Source organism: Petromyzon marinus, chromosome 32 (assembly GCF_048934315.1).
Source record: "Petromyzon marinus isolate PM22_M1 ecotype Great Lakes invasive population chromosome 32, UKy_Petmar_22M1.pri1.0, whole genome shotgun sequence".
NCBI classification, from domain to species: domain Eukaryota; kingdom Metazoa; phylum Chordata; class Hyperoartia; order Petromyzontiformes; family Petromyzontidae; genus Petromyzon; species Petromyzon marinus.
Window position 1 is genome coordinate 5,976,261 of NC_133698.1, and position 24,179 is coordinate 6,000,439.

Sequence of the window (24,179 nt, forward strand, 5' to 3'; positions counted from 1 at the left end):
GGGACAGCCTCTGAGAGGAGAAAAAAACGAAATGAGGGGATTTCCTGAGAAGCCTGCAGTGTGATAGTTGCCTCGCCGCACTGCTTGAAATCGTAATCAGGAAATTCCAACCTGGGGTCATTGCAGCCACCGGCACTCCAGACTGCTTCGAGACGAGCAGAAGGTCCCTGCTCTTCGTTCTGCTCAAATTTTACATTCAATTTGAGAAATTGCTGCTGTGGCTTGTTTTCTTGTATATGTTAGATGAGAACAGATTTCACCGTCATCATCAAGCATGGATTTTTACGTTACCCACTGTCTTCTTCTTATCGTCATGATTTTGGGTAAGGAAATATTTTTCACTGTCACATTGCTTGATGGAAAAATGTCAAAACAGTTTCAAGCTCTTGATTCTATCGAGTATGTGCACGCGACTTAAAAGTATAACCTAGGCTCGTTAAATGGTTTGTTCAGCTGACTTGATGGAACTTATTGAGAGCGAGATTACGAATCAGCGTCGCACTATCAAGTCGTACAAGACGAGCTTTTAAAATGAGCTTAACGTGTGAATAATCATAAAATAGGTTTCGCTAACAAATAATATTGTGACTATAACAGCTGCATTAGACAGACTATAGTGGTTACTTCTTCACAGCCCTTCGCAAATCCACGTCCCAGGACATGTAAGTAAGGGGGGTTGTTTTGCCATACGTCACCATGCTGGCCAATGTGGGTAGGGGCGCCGCAGTGGCGAGATGTGAACTCCCTCACCTGGTGTGCAGGAGGTCGTGGGTTTGATCCCGACCCTGACGCCTGTATTTTTGGGGTTTGCATGTTCGCATGGATTTTTCGCCAGACCCTCTGGTTTTTCCCTGCACATTTAGAATCAAAGTTCGTGTAGAGTATTTTTATGCTGCTATACATTTCACACACGGACAGCCACTTCGTAGAGCTATCATTTGTGATGGCCAGGTCGCTTCTGAAAAATAGCTATATAGCTCAGTGGGCCTTACCTGGTAAATTTAAAGTTTAGTTTAATTTGTTAGTTAGGAGAAGGAAGGGAGAAAACGGGGCAGAACCATCTCAGATATGACTCGGCTTTTGATGCCAGCCATGTGCGAGATTCGAATTTAGATCACCGTATTCGTATTGTAGTGCATGCGCACAGGTTATAAGCTGACATTCGGGGATCCCCTAGGCTAAAAAAATGTGCTTTTTGAGACATTTCATTATTTTACGGACGTAGTATTAATGCAAGTAGTATTATACTGGTAGGAACGAAGTTGTAAACTGAGTGTACCAGCCTGCAATAGATTAATGTGTCCGTTCGTCCGTCCGTCCCCTTTCAATACTTTAACGAAGTGAAATCTCGTGCTGTTGGGGTGTAAAAATAAAATTGCGCAAAATTCCAATGTTCCTACTAGCCCACCCTGCAGGGACCTGTTTATTTTGGAATGATAACGTTAGGCTGGCGGTCATATGAACTTGGCTCTTGCATTATTGTGCTTCAACTTATACTGTGTATTGTATTACATTGAACATTTTCAAATTATAATACATGCAGTGTTTTCCAAAACGAGGCGTGACCATATGAAATTAAGAAAAACGAAATTTAATATTTTGTTGTTGTTATCAGTTTGGTGGCCAAGCTATTCAATTGCAATAATTAGCAATCGAGCGTGAGTGCTCCCACAATAAACGGAGCTACATCGCGCAAGTAGGAATAAGCGGATGTGTAGCATCATCATCATCATCACCGCACAAGGCGGGATGCTGCTGGATCATTCTAGACACTACCCACGCGCCTCAGCCTTTATTCAGCCTGCGTATATATCCCACGTGTTATCGCGGACTGCGCTTTACCATATATTATATATCATTTATTCAGTTTAACACGTAGGCTTTCGCGACCAATATTATTCATAATAAAGGCTTTTGGGTTAGATCGCGTTTATTTATAAATGTGTCGTAACCCTCCACCACCCAACGTGACACTTTTTTTGCTGATTGGCCGTGTCGGGTGGTGGAGGGTTACGACACATTTATAAATAAACGCGATCTAACCCAAAAACCTTAATTATGAATATCATTTATTATAACGCGATTTTCCCATAACGCGGTGTTCTTAAGGTACGCAGCTCCCGCGTTATTGGGGAACAGACCGCACAGGCGTTGATAAGTGTGCGTGTGTGCTGTCGCGACATGTATTCACAGTCAGAGACGCTGTCACCTCGACCCTGAATGTCACTGTGCCACCTCTGGTGGAAGCTAAGCTGGGCGGTGACATCAAAATCCCATGCGATTGGAGACTCGCAGATGGTGAACACCTGGACCAGTCTAAAATCACCTTGGTGTGGTTTTGCGTGAGTACTCGCTGTACACCGAGAAGCTGCTTTCCTCTGTTTGAGCCACGCCTGGTGGCAAAATTCAATTGTATGAACGCTTTTGCAGATGGTAAATACAATTGAGGAGAAATGCCACTCCAACCAAAACATCATTCTTTCAGGAGTTCAGTGATATTCAACCATCAGCAGCTCCTTGTGAATTTGAAGACTGATCCGCGCCTTGGCGATCAGTTGCATACAACTTTGCTGCAACGGTTGCATGCAACTCGGTTTGCTTAAGGCAATGATCCACGAGGACAATTTTACGGTAATTTTTGCTGGCAACCGTCAACATCTGAACAACGATCGACTGTGGTAACTCGGCGGGCCACAGAATGGAGTAACAGAGTTCACTCTTGTCAATCAGCGTGTCTGCTTATCAACAATGGTTATATACACTGCAAATTAATCTATGGCTGACATTCATCTTTTGAAATGCCTAAGAGGCTCATCACACATCTCACCAAACACTCACACGATCTGACCAGACAATCTCACAAAACAGCCACACGATGTCACCACACCATCTCGCGGCAGCGTGACATCCACATCCCACTCAATGCCAGGCAGTCCCGTTACCTCTGTGATCCGATTTTAATTTGAAGTTCCAGGTTTTGCACGAGGGGTCGCTGCGATCAGATTTGTTCAGATTTTGGCGAACGGATTTTCTTTTTTTTTACAATGAGAATCGGTACCGATTTCCGAGAATAATTGCCCTAAAGTTGCTCCATTGGATCATGGCCTACACTAAGCAACCGCAACCAGTTGCTTACGGTGGAGGCAAACTTTACTTTCAAGGCTGACATTATTTAGTGATACCGTGTTGGCAGTGCTGCGCAAGCACAATTCACGTTGAACTCAGCACATTCGTCAATAACACTCTGGGTTTGAAAGATAAACGTTTCGGGCAGTGGCCCTTCTTCATATCACATCAGCTTTACCGTTTAACAAGCGATCTGTTCATCGATTTGCGGCGACAATTGTAATCAGTTCATCACGTGCGCACATTTGCGAACTACGGCTGGTCGTCACGATCCTGAACACGTCGTTTAATTTCCTTGTTGCTCAACTGCTCGCTCAGATGTGGGGCAAAGCAGTTGCAGGCGATTTGAGTTGCGCGTTTATTTTGGGAGCTATTTGGTTGTGCAACCGTTCGGTCAAATACATGTCAAGCATAAAGCCCACCGCCCCAAACCCTCAGTGGCCACTCTATCAGCATCCATGCTGTCCGTTAGGTTTGTAAGCAAATACTGGTTTGCTTTGAGCAAGTTGAATTCATTATATCAATATGAATATCGCGGCTGCTGGAAACAAGGTACATTTGTTTTACTTCGGCTCATGATGCCTATTTACAAACTGTTCTAAAGAATGGCACAGTTGCTGATGGAGTAGCCAATGGAGGACTTGAGAAGGGAGATTTAAACAGGCTTCACTGATTACAATCGTCTGAAATAGGAGTCAGTTTGATTGTGCTGAATCTTAAAATGTCTCTGGGTAGTTGTATTTAAACGGGAGGGCCATTTTATGGTGTTGGTGGCAGTGGTAGGCGCTGTTAACAAAGTGATTTCCTGCTTAAATGAGCATTGAGGTCATACTCACGGTCTGTTAACAGCCCTGAGCCAGTGGTGGAAAGTCCACATTCCTCTGCCATAGGTTCTTTTATCGGCCCCAGATTCAACCCTTAAACAGGATTACAAACTCGCTATCTTTCCGAATTCAAGCCGCTCACTCTACCGCTGAGCCACCCGGCCAGTTGGTAGGAACTAGTTTCAAACACCCGCGGAGGAACGCCGCATCCTTTATAACGCTATGCCAGAGGTGCAGCATCTTGAGCCGCGGTGACATTTAGGTAACGCTCTGTACATTCGACGAACTTAGACATATGCATGTCATTAAACCATGTCTGTTTTGCAAACAAATAACACATGGGTGAATGGAGATCTTCTGTGGCCTCTTGCCGCTTTGTAGATTGCATTGTTTGAATAGGTAGATTGCGGGGTATGTGAATCATTCATCAAGGGTCTTTGGTCTAAATTTGTCAGATTTTTAAAATGTACCTGCACGTTACTGATTTCGGATTGCACATTGCAACGTTGTCCCCCTGCTGGTGAAACTTCTGCAGACTCTGTGAAACATAAGCGCCTTTTTTCGTGGTTTTCCTTGCGCTGTAAGAATGACGTGAATACCGAATGAACTACGTCATCATTATTAATTACTATATTTCAGAGTTGACGAATGTCGCAGCTACAAATGAAGCTTAATAATATTTTGTCTGTCCTCAACAGGTGAAAGACCAAAAACCTATAACCAGATTATATTACAGGCAAGGCCACATCAAATTTTTTGAAAATCGCCATATTTTATCTTTTGATGTTGACAAAGATTTCACCCTCATCATCAAGAGTGCGAGGTTTGACGATGAAATGAAGTTCATCTGCCAGGTCAGTTCTGGCAATTTTGGAATATCGGAAGCCACTGCAGAGGTCAAAGTGTTTGGTAAGTGAATTTAATGTAAACTATTTTAATTTTACCAGGTAAGGCCCACTGAGCTATGAAGCTCTTTTTCAGAAGCGACCTGGCCACCAACGAAAGCTCAACTAAGTGGCTTATCGCGTGGAAATCTAGCAGCCGAATACTCTAAACGCACGTTGATTCTAAATGTGGAGGGAAAAACCGAAGGACCCGGAGAAAAATGCACGGGACCACGGAGAGAGAGACACGCAAACTCCAAATATACAGCAGGCGTCAGGGTCGTAATTGAACCCACGAACTCCCGTACACCAGGCGAGGAAGTTAACATCTCGCCACTGTTATTCGTTCTAAGTTAAACAGCGGCTCTTTTTTGATATTTTTGGTTATCGTGACCCTCATTGGTCACTGCCCCCTCCCCCACACCCGCTCTTCTTCACCCCCCACCGCCCCCAGGTTACTAAGACCATAATGCACAGCGAAATCACGACTGCCGTCAATGCAGTGTCAGCCAGGCAGTTTGTTTCACGTGTGTGAGTGTTCCTTTGCAACCGCAATGCGGTAATTAAGTTCCTTGCGAACATTTGACATTTCTCCTGCAAGGTATCCATGCCGCAGCCTGTACCCCCCCCCCCCCCCGGCAAAAGTCTGTCACGTGCCCCTGGATGGGGAGCAACACACGCGCCTGAGAACCACCAATGTAGAACATAACCATCATCCAAATCCTCATCATTTCAAGCCCACTGATATCCAGTGTATGCCGTATAGATGTAGATTTTTTTTTATTTGAAGTGCATGTTAAAAATAAATGTAACCCCCTATCCGGTTTTATTCTACACTGGCTAAGGATTGATTTACTCGTTTTCAGATAAAAATAATTATATCCAGAGACTCAGAGAGAGTGGACTAATCCCGCTGAAATTGTGCGCTCTCGCGAGGTCCTCGTGATTTGACGGGACATGCTTGTGTATTTTTTTTATGCGGAGGGCCAAATATATGAAGGAGATATGTTAGGAATAGGTTTTTCCCCTTTTATCTGGCAACAAAACAGGTGTTAAGTTGTTAAAAGACCAAACTGAAACCTTTTACAAGGAATCATGTCTGCATTAACCACAGTACTTGTGGTCAAAATGCAAACAAACAAAAACATCCTCAGATAATTATATTGGCATTGTCTTTGAAACTGATTGGTCCACATCAGAGACAGCTTTCTTTTGAGCCTCGTCTCAAACGGTGTTAGACCAGAGGACGCCAAAAAGTTTCAGCTTGGTGTTTTAACAACTTAACACCTAAAATTTTGATTTAAAGCTTTCGTGACTGCAGTGATTCATATTCTTGGTTCTTTCGGTAAAGTCACCACGTTGAAGGGAAACAATAAAATAACAAAACATACATAAAACAATAAAATTCTCACGACGTTTCGACTGCAACACAAGCACTCATCATCAGGTGTGAAAACCAACGGCCACTTCTTTAAATTTTCTTGCCGTTGGTTTTCACACCTGATGATGACTGCTTGTGTTGCAGTCGAAACGTCGTGAGAATTTTATTGTTGTATGTATGATTTGTTATTTTATTGTTTCCCTTCAACGTGACTTTACCGAAAGAACCAAGAATATAACTTAACACCTGTTTTGTTGCCAGATAAAAGGGGGGAAAAAACCTATTATCACGTTTTGATGAAGGAGGCATGTTGTGTGCTCATTCATTTTGTTACTTATATTCTCTAAAGTGACGCTCATGACTGATTTTGTGTTATCAAGTAGATCAACAAGACGCTAGTTGCAAGAGTGCGTCCTTACAGGAACAGACACGCTCCCTGGTTTTCGTCTATTTTTGACTGGCAATGGCTCTTATGTAACACTTGGTGGCATGAATGCCTGATACATTTTGAGCCTTATTTGACCCTGGCCCAAACAACATTGTTTCCTCGAGTCGAGATGGGTCTCAGTCTGCCACTTACCTCACCCTAGGGTTTGCTAACTCTCTGGGTTTGATCCGAACGGTCTGGCACCTGTCTTCGAAAGCGTCGCTGGATTTGATTAGTACCACCGAGATCTGGTTATCGGTATGGTCTTGAGCCCGGTACAGAGCACGGAGGAAGGGGGGGGGAGAGAGCGAGGGGGTACAGATCACGGGGGAGAGAGAGCGAGGAGGTACAGATCACGAGGGAGGGGGAGAGAGAGCGAGGGGGTACAGGTGTTCCACGGACGACAAGCCAAAGGCCAGGGCAAGAGAAAGGGAAGGTGGTTGGGCTCACTGCTCTACTAACGTTGGGGTAACGGTTCGGGTAACATGGTCTTTATAAGGGGGGGGGGGGATTGTGTTGAACGTCATTACACTCTGTTCTGTTGTGACAAGTGTTGTTTTCGTGACGCGAATTCAATATAACGAGATGAATGTATTGGGGAACACTTTATTTATCATATAAAGCGGATGCGAATTGGATATAACGCAGATGCAAAGTGGATAACAGATTCCTGCGGAGGGAGCTGGTAGGAACGTTGGGTTGCTCGGTCAATGGCCAGGGTCAACGGCGGCACCACGTGGTGCATTCCGCAAATATGCCCGACTGTGAGGGCGAGCACAAGCCGGCGTGAGTAGGTTAAACGTTGCGTTTTATAAGGGAACCACGGGGTGACCAGCCCCTCCCCACCCAGCCCCACCCCCCACCCATCCCCTCCTCCCCTCCCCACCCAGCCCCTCCCCACCCTCCCCTCTCCACCCAGCCCCTCCCCACCCAGCCCCTCCCCACCCCTCCCCTCCCTCCCCACCCAGCCCCTCCCCACCCTCCCCTCCCCACCCAGCCCCACCCCTCCCATTTTTGGATGCACGACGGACGGACGGACACAATAATTCCCCTGTGGGCTGGTGGTGTAATAACCAGGAGGTTCCTACCAGTATCAACGAGATCGAGTGAACAGAACGACGTCGCGTGAGTAGGAATAGGCGGTCGTGCGGATGCCTCGGCGTGGCGTCGCACGAGGCATCGGGATGCTTCTGGATGCTTCTAGCTGCTACCCACGCGCGCCCTCAGTCTCTGCTCAGCCTGCGTACGCATCTCACGTGTTGTCACGGACTGCGCCTTTACCCTGTATGATATATGATTTAATCTCGCGCGGTATTTCCCCAACGCGTTGTTCGTCAAGGACTCAACGACCGCGTTTTCGGAGAACGGACTCTGCCGTACACTTTCCCGTGGAACAGGTGGGCAACATCTACCTCGCCACCGTGACTCGACATTGTTGTCTCCTGAATGCTCTTTTCAAATCCGTGCCTTCGCGTGCAGTCGAACCGGAATTCGAACACGAAGTGTCGGACCAAGTCATTGACCTGACGCGGTTCGAGGCCAACGGCAGCGTGGAGGTACCGCACGCGATGGCACGAGGATCCATCGCTTCCCGCGGCTTGCGACGGCACATTTTGGCCAAAAACGAGACTCCTCCTTCATTCAGACATCGTCAACGTAAACCGTCTGCAGTGGATCCTAAAAATATATATAGTGCGCCGTGGTATTATAAATACCTACTCACACGTGAGCCAGACAAGGTGACACCACTTTCGCTGAAGATAATCATAATAACGCTGGAGGATGTTTTCCCCAAACTGTATTTGGAGAACAATGGCCCAATATAATTACTGGGGATTAATTTGTCTTCTTTTGAGAACAATGACAACCTTGCAGGACAAACAATGCCAAAAAATGTATGGCGTGTTTCCCTTCATCGCTCCTTGCAAATTGTAACAAGCCTTTTGTGTTTTCTAGGATAAGGATTTTGCATTTATAAGGGGACTTAATTGCTCAGCAGCTCAAAGTGCCTCACGTCGCATCTCAACCACCACATTGCGCTGCGGCAGTCTTGCAAAGGGCCCCCGCCCAGTGGCAGCTGTTCCTCTGCAGCAGCATCGGGCTGCAATGTGAAGGAGTCTGCTACGTAGTTTCCCCCAATTAAGCAAACGTGCAAGTGACGTGGCATTTTTTTTGGCAAATATGAACTGCAAGGCCAGAACACGTGGCGTGATCTATTTTGAATAACGTCGCTAAATATATATTTAGGTCCACTGCTAAGTAGACGACGGGCATTCATGTTTCATGCACCCCGATTAACCAGGGCGGCCGAGAGGTTTGAACCGCAAGCCTCTGCCATAAGCAGCAAACGCGATACCCCTCAGCCGTGCCACTGCCCCAGCTGAGCATCATAATAAGTGAAGTCAGATTTCCGTATAGCAGCTGTAGAACTTGGTAACATTGATGGCTTTATATTGCAATATGCAAAATAGCCTACCTTGCTCCTTGACACGTTTATTGTAGTAGGTACAGTATAGATTGGTGCAGATGTACAGTGTGTTTACATCATACTAATACTAATGCAAAGTTGTAAAATTATATTTAAATACGTACTTGATATTATGTGGACACAAAGATAGATGGGCACTTTAGTCTGTGATAGATGGGCACATCAAGGTCTCAAACTGTGACAGCCTCACGTCGGTTTTCTGCTGTCAGCCCCCTCGGTGTGGAACTCTCAAATCCATTTGCACATCCACAGCATCAAATGCACTCTGACTTTTAAGTAACATCTAAAGGCCTCTCTCTATCTGTTTGGTCAGGCTTTCGAACAGCCCTGAGTTTGGCTAGACGCCTCTGAGTTGTTGACTCGTCTGCAAAATGATGATGACAAAGGTCATCGTTGTTATTATTTGGATAACTTTAACAGCGCCTTCATTTACAGATTGGGACATGCGTTTTAAAGAATGGCCACCCCAAGCCATCATCGGTGACCTGGTACAAGAGTGAAATCCCCATTCTACAAGGTGAGGCAATTATATTTCTGTTTTGCTTGTACTACAACCAAATAACCTAACACCTAATCTCATAATCATTGAAGTGAGAACGAGTTCGCACGTAGAGGATGGTGCGGGTAGTGACGAAAAGGACACCGGCACTGTTTGGACACTTTACGTAGGATGGACAAGAACGGGAAAATTAAAAGTGTGCAGAACATAGATGGACTCGTCCTTCTAAACAAACTGCCAAATCGCTGGTCGTGGTGCTAACTTTTTTTTTATAAATAAATAAAAACACCGTTTGAAAATAAATAAATGCAGACCGCCACTTCTTTCAAATGTTTCTTGCCGTTGCTTTTCACACCTGATGATGACCGTTTGTGTTATGGTCGAAACGTCGTGAGAATGTTTATTGTTTTATATATATCTTATTATTTTATTGTTTCCCTTCAACGTGACTTTACCGAAAGAGCTAAGAATATGAATATAAAAGTGTGCTGTTCGGAAAAATGGAAGGAACCGGACAGAGAGGAAGATCCTAACGGAGAAGGGCTTGACGACGACATAAGAAGAGATTGGTGCCAGAAAGATGTGGCCACTTCTTGAGCAGATTGGCACAAGACAGAGGAAAGTGGAAACCAGTGACGAAATGTGCAGTGGACACCTGCGGGCTATCTGCCCATGGATCGTGGTGATGATCTCATTGATCATTAAATTGTACAAGAAGTGGGTACAATAAGACTATTGCTATGTTCAGGGTTCGTACAGCCACTGTGTAATGGTCAGCACAATGGACATGCAATCTAAAGGTCGCTGGGTCGATTCAATCTCGCCGGCCTGGCAGCTGAAACAATGGAGCAAGTTTCTTAGATCCTACCTCTGCGACCTCTGTCCATTCAGCAGTGCACAGTGAATGAGCACACCACACTTATGTGAATGGGATTTCGCGTGTGGTAGGGTAAATTGTGGGCACTCCAACCTCTTCCAAGATGTTCTTGGTTCTTTCGGTAAAGTCACCACGTAGAAGGGAAACAATACAATAATACAATTTTCTTGCCGTGGTATTCACGCCTGATGATGATTGCTTGTGTTGCAGTCGAAACGTCGTGAGAATTTTATTGTTTTTAATTTTTATTATTTTATTGTTTCTCTTCTACGTGGTGACTTTACCGAAAGAACCAAGAATATGAATCCCTGCAGTCACGAAAGCTTTAAATCAAAACTCTTCCAAGATGTTTGGCCCAGCGTGGAAGAGTAGGCCAAAGGACCACAGAGATCAGGGTTGGCAACCCAAACGACAAGAAGAGCCATTCATTTTCTAATTCGGTAAAACAAAAACACAATATTTCAAGCTCCGCAATGCATGTGATCACGAGACGGTGGGTCCTTAATAAACAACGTCTCACGAAGCAGTCCTGCCCATGGTGAACTGGGCTCCCACGGCAAACGCGACTTCCGTGGTCAGGGGTCGGCAGCCAAAATAACAAGTCGAGACATTATATATGTATTGTTTTTTTTTTATTTCAAGAGCCGCATTGCAGTCCTTAAAGAGCCACGTGCGACTCCGGAGTCCCAGGTTGCCGACCCCTGGACTCTAGATGGAGCTCATGCGACGTCTCGAGAGCTCCCTTTAGCAGCGGCCCTTCTGCAATCAGCGGTGCTAGCAAGCAATTGCAGGGGCTGCACCTTCGCCTTCTTGCTGGCAAAACAGATGGCGTGTTGGTGATTAATTCCCGCACTCAATTGCAAGTCGCCGGTATGCCACGAGTCGTGGTTGTCACACTGTTTAAGTTGTGCTTAATTAAGCGTGACTTTAATGCGCCGCATTTTTGTTTTCTCGTTTGTTGTTTAGATAATGTCACTGAAACCGTAACCGAGGATTCTGGCAAGTGGACCGTGCGATCTACCTTGAGATATAAACCAAGAATACACGATCATGGATCGCAGTTCTTCTGCAAGGCGTCGTACCACATTCCTGGGGAGTCCATCTCCATGGTGTCTTCCAAAGCGACTCTGACTCTGATGTGTAGGTGGCTCTGATGTGCATTCATATTCCGCGTAGATTTTCGTGCGGGTACGCTACATGAGGGTACTCGTGTAAATCGGCGTGCGCTCATTTACATGACGGTACGCCGATTACACGATTGGCTACGTAACAGAGCAAAAGAAGTAAAAAATACATAGATACATTCTTGGGGTGTAGTTTAGTGTGTGTGTATGGGCTTCTGGATTTTAAAAAAACCTAAATGGTTTCTGTTGATACTGAGTTCAGTGGCTGCACTAGGCAGAAGCGAACTAAAGCTACGCTGGGCCCCAAGTAGCTCAAGGAGCCCTGGATATATGCAAAATATGGATACATCAAATATCAGCTGAAATTGTAATAAATATGAAATTCATATTAACGTCAAAATACAATGAATCTCTCTTATCTATGTCTTATCTGCATCGCAGGTCTCTCATCTCACCACATCTTTCTGTTGTTGTTTACGTTCCTCTTATCTCGCTACATCTCTTGTGTCTATCTCTTCTGTCATCTCACAAGGAATTTGATAAGTTAAAAGGGGGGCGGCAAGAGGGGGGTGGAATTGTTTCTGCATAGGGCCCCCTAATGGGCAAGCATCCCGACTGGCCGGATTTAAAGTTGGGGTTACTCTGACGAGTCTTGTAATATTATTGGCAAGTTCTCCACTTGCAAAGTAATGTAGGAGAATAGACGTGCCCAAGTTAAACAAGTTAATGGTTCTCCATACTGTATTCAATGCATTATGAGACGTTCTGGAAAGTAAGACGCACCCCAAAGTATTATCTGGTGTCAATAAAGTTGCGCAAATCTGATCAAAGATCCCACGTGCAGCCTTAACATTTGACATACTTTTGGGGCATGTGCTGCTTGCGAGCGCTTGCTAAGGCTGGCACGGCACACGAGGGGGTGGGTGGCCAGCACCACGCCCGGCCACCTCCGTCTCCCAATGGCGATGTTTAATTTCCCAATCAACATTTTCCGATACATTAACGTCGATAAGCCAACTTAGAGTGGATATTATTGGAGTTTGGCACTACCAAAGTACACATCCATAACGATCCTATATTTCTGTGCCCTATAATCCTATCAGCAGCTTTATAACGACTGTGAGGACAAAGCAAGGCGAGATGGATGTGGCTGAGTGTGCAAAATAATTCCGGGAACATCATTCCGGACTGTTCCGGTCAAGGCCGTAGCCATGGGGCCATCATTGGGGGGGACCAAATCTTCCAGGAGGTCTAGGCACCCCCCCCCCCCCCCAGAAAAAAAATCTAAATTTGAAAACTCATTTCCTGCCTCAAATATTAAAAAATTCACTAACGCCTGGGATCTGTTTTTTTTTTCTTTTTTACCTTTTCTTGTTTCATTGTATGTAATGGCAGAAATTAGGGATTTATAAAGTACAACCATAACCACAATCATAGAAACAGAAATCTATGCATTGTTATATGAAGACAAGTCCAGATATTGTGGCCAAGGTTTACCAAATTGTTGTTTTTATTTACATAGCAGAATTGTTTTTAATATATATTGTTTATAGCAATATTTTGGGGGGGACATTTTCACCATATTTGATTATTGGGGGGGATGTGTGTCCCCCGATAATTATTATTATTATGGCCTTGGTTCCGGTTGCAATTCAATTGGGAGACCAAGTGCAGACAGGCTTTGGGTGTTCGGTAGTTAACTGTTCACCAGCTGAGTATTCTAGCAAAGGGACGCAAATCGAGAGGTGTGGTGGCAACCTTGAATTCAAATGCTTTTTCTCGTTTTGTTTTATCAGTTCCTCCAGCGAGTGTGTTCATAACAGTGGAGCCTCAACACGGGAATGTTCAGGAGGATGGAAACGCCACGCTCACATGCAATGCCAACGCAAACCCTCCGCCCAGCTACACATTTTACAAGGTGAGCTCACAAGTGGTCCAAGCCCCGAGCCGACAATGCTGAGGTCATGGGTTCGAATCAAGTGATGAAACCCCGTTCTCAAGTGTAGACGTTGTCTCAGCCTGAGCGCTATTGACTGCACACACCAAAAAAAACATCACATTCATTTCGGTTCTGCGATTTGGCTAAATTCGGATTGTCATGCAACGTACCCCACTCCATACGCAGAGAGAATGGAAAGTGCTGCCCTCTGCTGTGCATGGACGAGACATCACTTGAAGGCATCTCAGAGGTTTTACACTAAACTACTTTTTATTTTACCAGGTAAGGCCCACTGAACTATGTAGCTCTTTTTCAGAAGGGACCTGGCCACAAATGATAGCTCAACAACGTGGCTTTATCACGTGGAAATTTATATCAGCCAAATACTCTAAACGTATGTTTCTAAATGTGAAGGAAAATACCGGAGGGCCTGGAGCAAAAATCCACGCGACCATATCTGCCTCCGTGGGGCCTTCATCCACTCACTGGTGGATTGACCATTGCTGACGATAATGATAATTCCAAAAGATGTGCACTCCACAAATGTGATGCGGAAAGTTACCAATGGGGAACTCAGTGATGCTGAAGCTGCTGCTGCTGTTGTTGATACAGATGCCGGATACAAACAAGCCAATTACAAAGGGCGTGAATGGAAATCAGCTCCACCTGGCTCGCATCACGAGGTCACAGAGTGGCAAATACAGATGCCAGGTGACATGGCAAGATAGGACCATGACCAACCTGAAACCAGGCATTGCATCCATCACTGTGTCCTGTGAGTATTTATATTAACGGCCTTAGCTTTTTAAACTAGATCTGACCGGTTGGTATATGTTGCAGGCTGGTTGGCACTGTGGTTACACGAAATACGATCTGGCTGGTTGGCGCTGTTGTAATGACTGAAAAATTACCCCATGCCAATGCGCAGCCTAACGGCTCTTCAAAGTTAAACCAAGGTCTCTGATTGGCGGAAAGATACCTCCACAGGGATTGGTCTGGAGGCAGACTTTGGAGTGATTGGAGAAAAGGGTTGGAATGAGAATAGGCGGGAAACACGAGTGGAACCCAGAGGTCAGAGGTGACGGTTGGGATCCGTTAGAGGAGAAGGACAGGGATTGGCTCAGGTTAATGCAGTGAGGGGACAGTGGATAAAGGGGACTGGTGCGCTATAAAAGGGCAGAAGCACAAGGGGAGGGGACGTTCGAGGAATAGCACAGCTTCAAGTTCAAGCACGAAGCCCGGACCTAGATTGTTCTGTGTCAATAAAGTGGCTCCAAGTACTTCTGTATCGACACCGCGCCGACTGCTGTCCAGCGGCGGCAACTGCGGTGGACAGTTACCGCACACGCCGTTGAGCACATACACGGTGGGTGTGCCGGCAGGGCGGAGGAACTGGGGCAAGGGTCACGGAAGACCCCATCGGGAAGCCCCCGGAACCCGCTAGCGGGTTCGAGAAGGGAGGCGCGGCCAGGGCGGAGGCAGGCCGCGCCGAGTAGAAATAAAAGCAGCGGAGAGCGAGAGCTCCGGGCTGCCGGTTGTGGGAGTGGACTCGTCTCGTTGTTGCTGTCGTCTTTGCTGCCTTCGTCGCTGCCAGATTTGCCCGATCATTGCGCGGCCGGACAGTAGTTGGCTGTCTCGGTCGCCGCCGTCAGTGCAACGCGGTCAGGGTTGTGTCTAGGCCGGGCAGTACGGCAACGTGGTCGAGAGAGGAGGCGATCCTGTGAGTGTGAACGGCCGAGGAGAGTTACAAATAAAGATGGGAGGTGCCTCCCACAACTGCCTCGTGTCCGACTTGTGCTAGACTACACTTCGTCGTCCGAGTCATTACACTGTAATTGGAGTGGTCAACTCTATATTGGAAATGTGCAGTTCAAATCCCGGTTGGGTGTTGACTCAGCTAATCACGAAGTGAACAGAAGTGAGTTCCACTTTGTGTGTATATTCAATTATGCAACAATTATTGACCTGTGGAGAAAGAAAACACATGTGCATGTACAGGCCGTTGTACATTCACTGCTGGATGAATGCCTCCCCACGCAATGCAGATCATGGGGGTTTAATTGACCACATTTCACCACGCTGGTCAGTGTGGGTTTCTGAAGGCGGGGAACAGAGACGTGAGAGCATATAAGTACAGTACAGTAGTGGATTTGGTTGCACTGCCTCTGCTGCCTATCGCGTGACTTATCATAATCTATTTTGTGCATGGTGGTTACCCATCCAAGTACTATCCGGACTCAACTCTCCTTAGCTTCCGAGATTGTATTAGATTGGGTACATTCTGGGTGAAATGGACACCGGTCACCCAAAATACGAATGTGAAATTTGAAACCACAGGCTCTGGGATATTTTTTTTGGGTGGGATCTTTTTTTCGTAGCTAAAGAGGAAAACCGCCACTGTTGGGGTCTGCTAAAACTTGCTGTGTTTTCGAAGTCCTCATGTTTGCACTGCTGATGTTCTTTTTCAGACCAGCCAGTGGTCACTTTGAAAAATGAATCCACCGTTATGAACGGTTGGATGCGTTTCTCTTGCACGGCCGTGGGACATCCCAGGCCTACCATCGAGTGGAATCCCTCCAAAGCAACGGTAATGTGTGAAGTCGTTTTTTTTTTTAATTCTCTTCAGTGGGAGTCTACTTTGATCATGTGCACGTGTAAATCCGGGTTGCCACCTGGCTGAGGCTGACCCGGAATATCCATGAATCGGCATCTGTGTGTTACGGCAGCAGGAATCGATTGGTTCTGATACCGGTGTTGTGGTGAACTTTATTCCAGTGTGCTGCACAGTTTCAATAGACCTGGGTGGACTGAGAAATGTGTCTGGGCTTGACCTGTGAAAAAGATGCACCTTTCGACTCAATTCCATATGTACTCGTTATCCCATTACTTTTTCCTTTTTAAATCAAGGCTGCTGATCACACAGGCCCAAAGGCCCAAATCACCAAGCTTTCAGCAGATCTCAAGTTTTAATGGACAAAGAGTTAATGGATTTCTTCAATCGAGTAAGGTTACAAGTTTTTGGGAAAATATATTTTGTGTGGGGAATTTCAAAGTTTAGCAGCGAAGGCCAAAAAAATAAACAGAGAGGAGTGTGTTGACCTGCCTAGTGGTGGTCGGACACGGCGTGGGTGGGACGAGTCCTCACCAAAGGTGGCGAAATGTTAACTACCTCACCTGGTATACAGGAGGTCGCGGGTTCGATCCCGATCCTGACGCATGTATATTAGGAGTTTGCATGTTCTCTCCCCGTTGTCGCTGGGATTTTTCTCCAGGTCCTCCATTTTTTTCCCCTCCACACTTAATAATTTATATTTATTTGTCGAATCAACGTCACACGTATAGAGTAATTGGCTGTTAGAGATGTCCACGTGACAAGCCGCTTCGTTGAGCTGTCATTTGTGGCCAGGTCACTTTTGAACAAAAGCTCAGTGGGGCTTACCTTGTAAAATTTAAACATAGTTTAGTTTGAGTTTTTAGCTTAACGAGTAAAGTTAATAGGAACAGTAATCACATAAGTAGCAATTAAAGAGTCATGAGAAGCCAAAGTCAGCCCGTATACAACGTACCGGTGGTCAGACGTCAACACAAATGCGCCGTAACAATTATGCCGCATATGCAAAGCACTGCATTTAAATAATGAACGAATTGGGGACTGCTCTGACAGTGGTGAAAACCGATTCACTGCTGGATGACGGCCTCCCCACGTTGGTGCAATCCCTCGCGCCCCAGCTCGCTTCCGCGCGTGAGCTGATCTCGATGATCCACGTCCGCGGCGGCTCTCCCCTGGGGCACGTCCCTCTCATTTGGCTGCCATTCTGCCACCGGTCTTGTCCACCAGGCATCACCCCTCGTGCACACTTTAGCATTTCACTGTTCTGTTTTATATGTCGTGCACATTGCGTCTTCTGTGTTTGGTCTTCCTTACTGAGTAATTATCTTAAATTCCCCTTGTCCTGGTGTCTGGAGATACTGCTTTGGAGGTGCGGTATAAATAAAGCAGTACACGATGATGATGATGATTGCGATGATGATAAAGAGGACTCGTTACATTGATTGAGTGAGACTGGAGGGTCATCAAACAACCTGTGAGCTAAGATACAATGCTCTCTGCATATACAGACAACGGCTAAAGTGCTCAATGAAACGACGGTCATGGATACAATAGTGATTTCGGAATCAGCAGAGAGCGCAGGAGTCACTGCTTGCATAGCGAGGAACTCCATTGGGACAGCAAAAGGCCTTATCTTCCAAAAACGTAAGTCCACCATTATAATTACCTTACCAGCATGTCCATTGTTAACACATGTGATCATGTTCTTTGAACCTATCTACGTGACTTTACCGAAAGACCCAAAGAATATTAATTCCTGCAGTCACGAAAGCGTTAAGTCAAGATTTAACATGTGATCATGGTGACAATTTACAATGTGCAGCACGCACAGTATTCGTTCACTCTCAGAAGGAGAAAGATGACGATTCAGACTGGCACTGAAAACTCACAGCCAGCACTGATAACAACAATTACCCAAGCTCTGTGGTCCTATACTGGGATGCTTGGCCCAACCCCATTTATGAGTACAGCATTTAACATTATCATAGCTGAGGACACAGACATCTCTGGCCCTCTGGGCTTTGTCTGTTAGAATGAATTACATTTAATTTCCGCGTATTCTCTGGGGGTTTTTTCTCTTCCTCCGAATGCCTTTTTATTTTCAGCATCAGTGGATCGTTTGTCTTGGCTGAAAGATATGTGGAAAGAAGCATCGGCTATTGCTGGGGGAGCACTCATTTTTTTGGTGGCTTCCGTCATAATCGCCGTCGTCTGCTGCAAAAAATGCTCTCGGAAAAGAAGCTCAGAAGTTGCTTCAACAATGTAAGTTAATCAATAAAGTAAAAGTCATTAGTTGGACTATACAATCCTCACGCAGCGTTTTCTAGTGAAATGGACAGTGAATTACCGATGCACGGTTCGAATTGTGACCTTACTTTATTCGCAGGTTCTCCCCTATGCCATCGATACTGTCCCTCTCTGTGCCTCCCTCGCTCTGCGCCCAGTCTCACTCTCTCGTTCCTTCTCCCTTCCTGCTCCCCTTCACTGGAACCAACTCCCACTGCAGCACACAGAGCAAGGCATCTTCACCAGAGCCTGCTGCCGTGCCTCCCTTACAATCCATCTCGTCTCCCGATAGCCATCCTGCTGCTACCCCCTGCACCCACCTTGCAGCTACGACCAGTCCTACCACGACCCCTGTCACTACCCCTGTAACTACCACTACCCCAACCCCTGTCACTACCCCTGTCGCTACCTTTATAACTATGACTACCCCAGCCCCTGTCACTACCACAACCCCTACCACTACCCCTGTCGCTGCCTTTATAACTATAACTACCCCACCCCCTGTCACTACCACAACCCCTACCACCACCCCAACCCCTATCACTACCCCTATCGCTACCTTTATAACTATAACTACCACAACCCCTGTCACTACCCCTGTCGCTACCTTTATAACTGTACATACACCAGCCCCTGTCACTAGCCCTATAACTACCACAACCCCTGTCACTACCACAACCCCTACCACTACCCCTGTCGCTACCTTTATAACTATGACTACCCCAGCCCCTGTCACTACCCCTATAACTACCCCAACCCCTGTCACTACCACAACCCCTACCACTACCCCAACCCCTATCACTACCCCAACCCCTGTCACTACCCCAACCCCTGTCACTTCCACAACCCCTACCACTACCCCTACCACTACCCCAACCCCTATCACTACCCCAACCCCTATCACTACCCCAACCCATATCACTACCCCAACCCCTACCACTACCCCAACCCCTGTCACTACCCCAACCTCTACCACTACCCCAACCCCTATCACTACCCCAGCCCCTGTCACTACCACAACCCCTACCACTACCCCAACCCATATCACTACCCCAACCCCTATCACTACCCCAACCCCTATCACTACCCCTACCACTACCCCCAACCTCTATCACTACCCCAACCTCTACCACTACCCCAACCCCTGTCACTTCCACAACTCCTACCCCAACCTCTACCACTACCCCAACCCCTACCACTACCCCCACCCCTACCACTACCCCAACCCCCATCACTACCCCAACCCTTATCACTACCCCTACCACTACCCTTGGAACAAGGCGCTGTATAAATCCGTATAAGATACGATGAGATGTTTTTGGTAACGAAAACACGCGCGCGCACACACACAGGCGTGGCTCTTTTTTCACGCGTTTGTATTTTCCGTAGGCGCGAAGTGAAACCCGAAAGCAGCAACGGGAAGGAGGCTGCGGGTAACGGCGTTGCGGTGAACATCCCTCAAGACCACACGCACTAAAGAGCGGCAAAGCGGCATCATTGGGCCGTCGATGACTCGGTCGTCGTTACAATTCAGGGGCGTACGTTTCTGTGGAATAATTAATCGTGATTAATGCGCATTGCGACGCCTAAACTAGGCCGCGTGGGTGATCTAGTACTTATACACAAACAACAATCGATGGCCAACACGCTTGATTCCACGCGTGCTTCATGGCCGTAAGGGTCGATTTCAATCGGCGATTCGATGCGTCGCTATACACCCCATGCAAAGCATCGTCGTGGTGAGGAAAAAAAAAACACGTTTTGCCCCCAAAATTAGAAAAACTCAAATTTGGGAATACCACCACAGCAGCAGCAGAAGTCATCATCCTCCTGCCGTGAAAACCTCGCACAGGGGGTCGGCAACCGAAATAACGAGAAGAGACATTTCATTTCTAATTCGGTAAATTAAAATAAACCGCCTCAATATTTCAAGAGCCACAATGCACTGCGTGGTGAACACGAGACGGTGGTGGAGGGGGGGGTCCCTCCTTCATAAACGACGGCCACGAGGCAAAGCCCTTGAGGAGGCATCGCGTGCGGCGGCAGAGTCGAAGGTCAACGACTCCCTGACCTGGCAGGAGACCTCCTGGGGGGAAAGAAAAGAACCAGTTGAGACTCAGCGAGGCATTTCTGGGTAAATAAGCGTGCTAATAACGATAATTAACTGCCATCACGGCGCGCCTGACAAAGATACAAACAAAATCCCCACAGCACCGAAGGGGGGCCACCTTCTGCTCGTATTGCTGTGACATTTGCGAGACGTAATTCGCTCGTGGTGGCCACATTCGGCAATCGTCAACGAGGTGTGGTGACACTGGAAGGCGACTTTTGCTGGTGTCTGTGGCGAACACGCCGGACATCCATGGTAGAGGTTTTTTTTGGGGGGTTAGATCGCGTAAATATATAAATGTGTCGTCAAACCCGCCACCACCCGACACAGCCAACTGGTAAGGGTTGTCACGTTAACAGAAGGTGGCCAATTCGTCACTAGTACAGCACGCCGGTGTGTTGGTCGCCGGTTCGTACGGCCTGTGTATGTATGTCAGTGTTCTTCACGACATTTCAGAGGAGGTGGGGCAGTGCCGGTTTATCCGAGTAGCAAAAGTAGCTACTACACGTGTAGTAGCTACTGTAGTAGCTACTAGCTACTACAGTAGCTACTAGCTACTGTAGTAGCTACTACAGTAGCTACTAGCTACTACACGTGTAGTAGCTACTACACGTGTAGTAGCTACTACACGTGTAGTAGCTACTACACGTGTAGTAGCTACTACTACGGGCCCCGCACTTTCAAGCGCCCCGCGCTAAATGCTTTCAAGCTATCAATTTCGGTTCAGTGATTCTGCACTTGCTCTATTACTATAGTACTATACCGCCCTTCAACTTTTACGAACGCCTGTGTGTTTACGGTTAGCGATTTGTCGTATTATTTGGCTGTATAGCAAATGAAAAAATACAATTACTTTACTGTGCAAGTAAAAAAATGTGTGTGTTTTAATATTTACGTCTTTTTTGTTATTTAGGGCCCCTTTATAACAACGCTCCAGGCCCCGCACTAGCTTAATCCGGCACTGGTGGTGGGTGTTCACTTTCGCCGATTAGACGTCGTCAGTGCGAGGGCCGCCACACCACTTGAAACCATTGGGGTTTGTGACAGAACGACGATGATGATGGTGGTGGTGGTGGCGGCGGTGTGTTGTCGTGGGGAGCGGTGGTGCAGCGGTTAGCGCGCTGCCCTACGAACCCGGCAACCTGGGTTCGATTCCCGCTCATGGCCAACACCGGTGACGATTATCTGAATCGGTCCTGGGCCTCCCCTAGGTCGACTCAGCCTCAAATTGAGTACCTGGTGTGGGTGTGTCAACATCGCCACTGGGGAGACAAAGGCGGCCGGGCGTGGTGGTGGCCACCCACCCCCCCCCCCCCCGTGTACCGTTATGGCCATCATAGGTGCTCGCTAACAGCACTTGCCCCTACAGTCTGTGTTGTCACGTGTTATGTTCTGTCAGGGGCCGCACTTAAGGCCACTAAGGTCCGCACGGTGGCCTTGCAGTGGAGGACACTGGTGTATGTTGAACTTCTTTCGCGCCCTACCTAAGCCAACCGTGCTAATCGGGGGATGTGCGGTCGATCTCCGGGCGCGGCAGGGAACGTTTCTTGAATCCCTGCTCCCTCCCTCCCCCGCCGCTCTGTTTAGCCGGAAGTGCAACCACAGTCGATGGGCAGTCGATGGGCATATCGAGTGTGGTGGGGTAAAGTGTGGGTACCCTTACATCTTCCAAGACGTCCTGCAGTGAATGCAGGGGTGCCCCTGTACCTATGCGGGTACCCTTACATCTTCCAAGACGTCCGGTCACCCTGCCGTGAATGCAGGGGTGCCCCTGTACCGATGCGTTTGTTGTGCTGTACATACTGTGTTCCTTATTCTATTTTTGTTGTCTTAAATTAATGTTTGCGATACTTGAGTACAATGAAATACTCAACATTAGCGGTCGGCATTTGCGTGTCTGTCTGTGCATGTGACCAGATTGGTATAATTTTATTGAACAGGGCATAAACACCATACCGGATTTGACTGCTCATGTCTTAAAATTACCATCACCGGTCTTGGGGCACCAGCACCATTAACGTGAGCAGATCCACAGTATGTTGCTCGTACTGCTGTTCACTTAGAATTGCTTTGTTATTTTCTAACCTATTCCGTGCGTCGTGTAACTGCGACTGCGCCGTTGGCCGTGAGTTCACGTGGTTGTGCTGTACAGATCTCTCCGATGTGCGTTTTCGGGTCGTGCCGCGCATTTGTTTTGCTCGGCACGATGTCTGACGTTTCGCTGCACGTGCTGAGAGCTTCTTCAGGACGAAGCTGGGAGAGAGGCTCCCAGCACGTGGAGCGAAACGTCGGACTTGTTATCTATAATAGAGGGGTTTTTTTGGGGGGGGGGGGGGGTGAGATTGCGTGAATGTAAAAGTGTCGTTAAACCCGCCACCGCCCAATGCAGCCAGTAGTTAGTAAGCTTTGTCACGAAAACAAAACATGCCAATTAGTCACTTGGTACAGCTATTGTGCTGTGACTGTTCCACCTGAAGACGGAAGCTTGTGTTGCCTGCGAAACGTCGTGATTTAATTTAGTTGTTTTATTTTATTTTGTCTACGTGACTTTACAGAAAAAAACAAAGAGTATAATTTTGATTTAAAGCTTTCGTGACTGCAGGGATTCATATTCTTGGTTCTTCCTTGCTGTCACGAAAGCTTCAAATCTAGAATGTCACTACTTCAGCACAACGGTTTGTTGGAGAGTAAATCCACAACATTTACAATTCGAGTGCGACGTTCACTATTTTCGGGTTTCACGACGCATTTCTATTTACGCCATTATAACCCCCGGAAAAAGAAAAAAAAAACCTTTATTGTGGATAATATTTAATATTGGTTCGCGAAAGCCTACGCGGTAAGTTGGACATGTTGCCGGACAACGCGCGGTACGACGCGAAATCCACATATATGAGAGAGCGGCTTTTGTACCGTTTTAATGTTTTTTGCCGGGTATTTACGGTGGGTGTTCCAGGTACCCTGGTGTCATCACCCTCGCAACCTAAAAGGAGTCTTGAAACCCAATGGAGCTTGCTTGAGTAAATGTTTTAATTAAGCACTGTACTCTTAGAGATAGTACACGTCGGATGTCTTCCTCCATTAGCGATCTCATTTTCGCTCGAAAGTGCGTAAACTTGCGACGAAGTAAACACCGTCACATTATATTCTTGGTTCTTTCGGTAAAGTCACGTAGAAGGGAAACAATAAAATAATTGTTGTTTCCCTTCTACGTGGTGACTTTACCGAAAGAACTAAGAATATGAATCCCTGCAGTCACGAAAGCTTTAAATCAAAATTTAACCGTCACAATCTTATTGTGTATGCATAATGAGCACGTGCCGTTATTTTCAACGAAGTGAATAAATATGCATCTGTTACCACATTCTCTGTCATGTCTGATTTTGTTGAAGCCTCCGTGCATCCCCTGCCCCAGCCGAAGCAACAATAATTTTGTTTGCTCAGCGATGGGTAAGCTGAGTAGGCCTCAGGGCCCATCCCTGGTCCATGTCTGTCCACACAAACCAACCACCGACATTCATTTGAAATTGGACTTTCCATTCGCACGCAAATTACCCCAGGTAGAAATATTGATTGATGGTCAAGGATAACAACGAAGAGACA

The 24,179-nt window shown here is 46.8% G+C and overlaps 1 protein-coding gene across 1 annotated transcript; it reads left to right on the forward strand.

The window, feature by feature from the left end:
* LOC116948099 (basal cell adhesion molecule-like) lies at positions 1 to 23,940 on the forward strand. The gene is made up of 12 exons (XM_032964443.2): positions 1 to 323; positions 2,194 to 2,342; positions 4,649 to 4,859; positions 8,122 to 8,198; positions 9,566 to 9,647; positions 11,473 to 11,646; positions 13,427 to 13,548; positions 14,182 to 14,344; positions 16,038 to 16,156; positions 17,689 to 17,824; positions 18,286 to 18,442; positions 19,856 to 23,940. The coding sequence occupies exons 1-12, from the start codon at positions 275 to 277 to the stop codon at positions 19,941 to 19,943; spliced, it is 1,527 nt and encodes a 508-aa protein (XP_032820334.2). The 5' UTR covers positions 1 to 274; the 3' UTR covers positions 19,944 to 23,940.
* Positions 23,941 to 24,179: the final 239 nt, after the last annotated feature.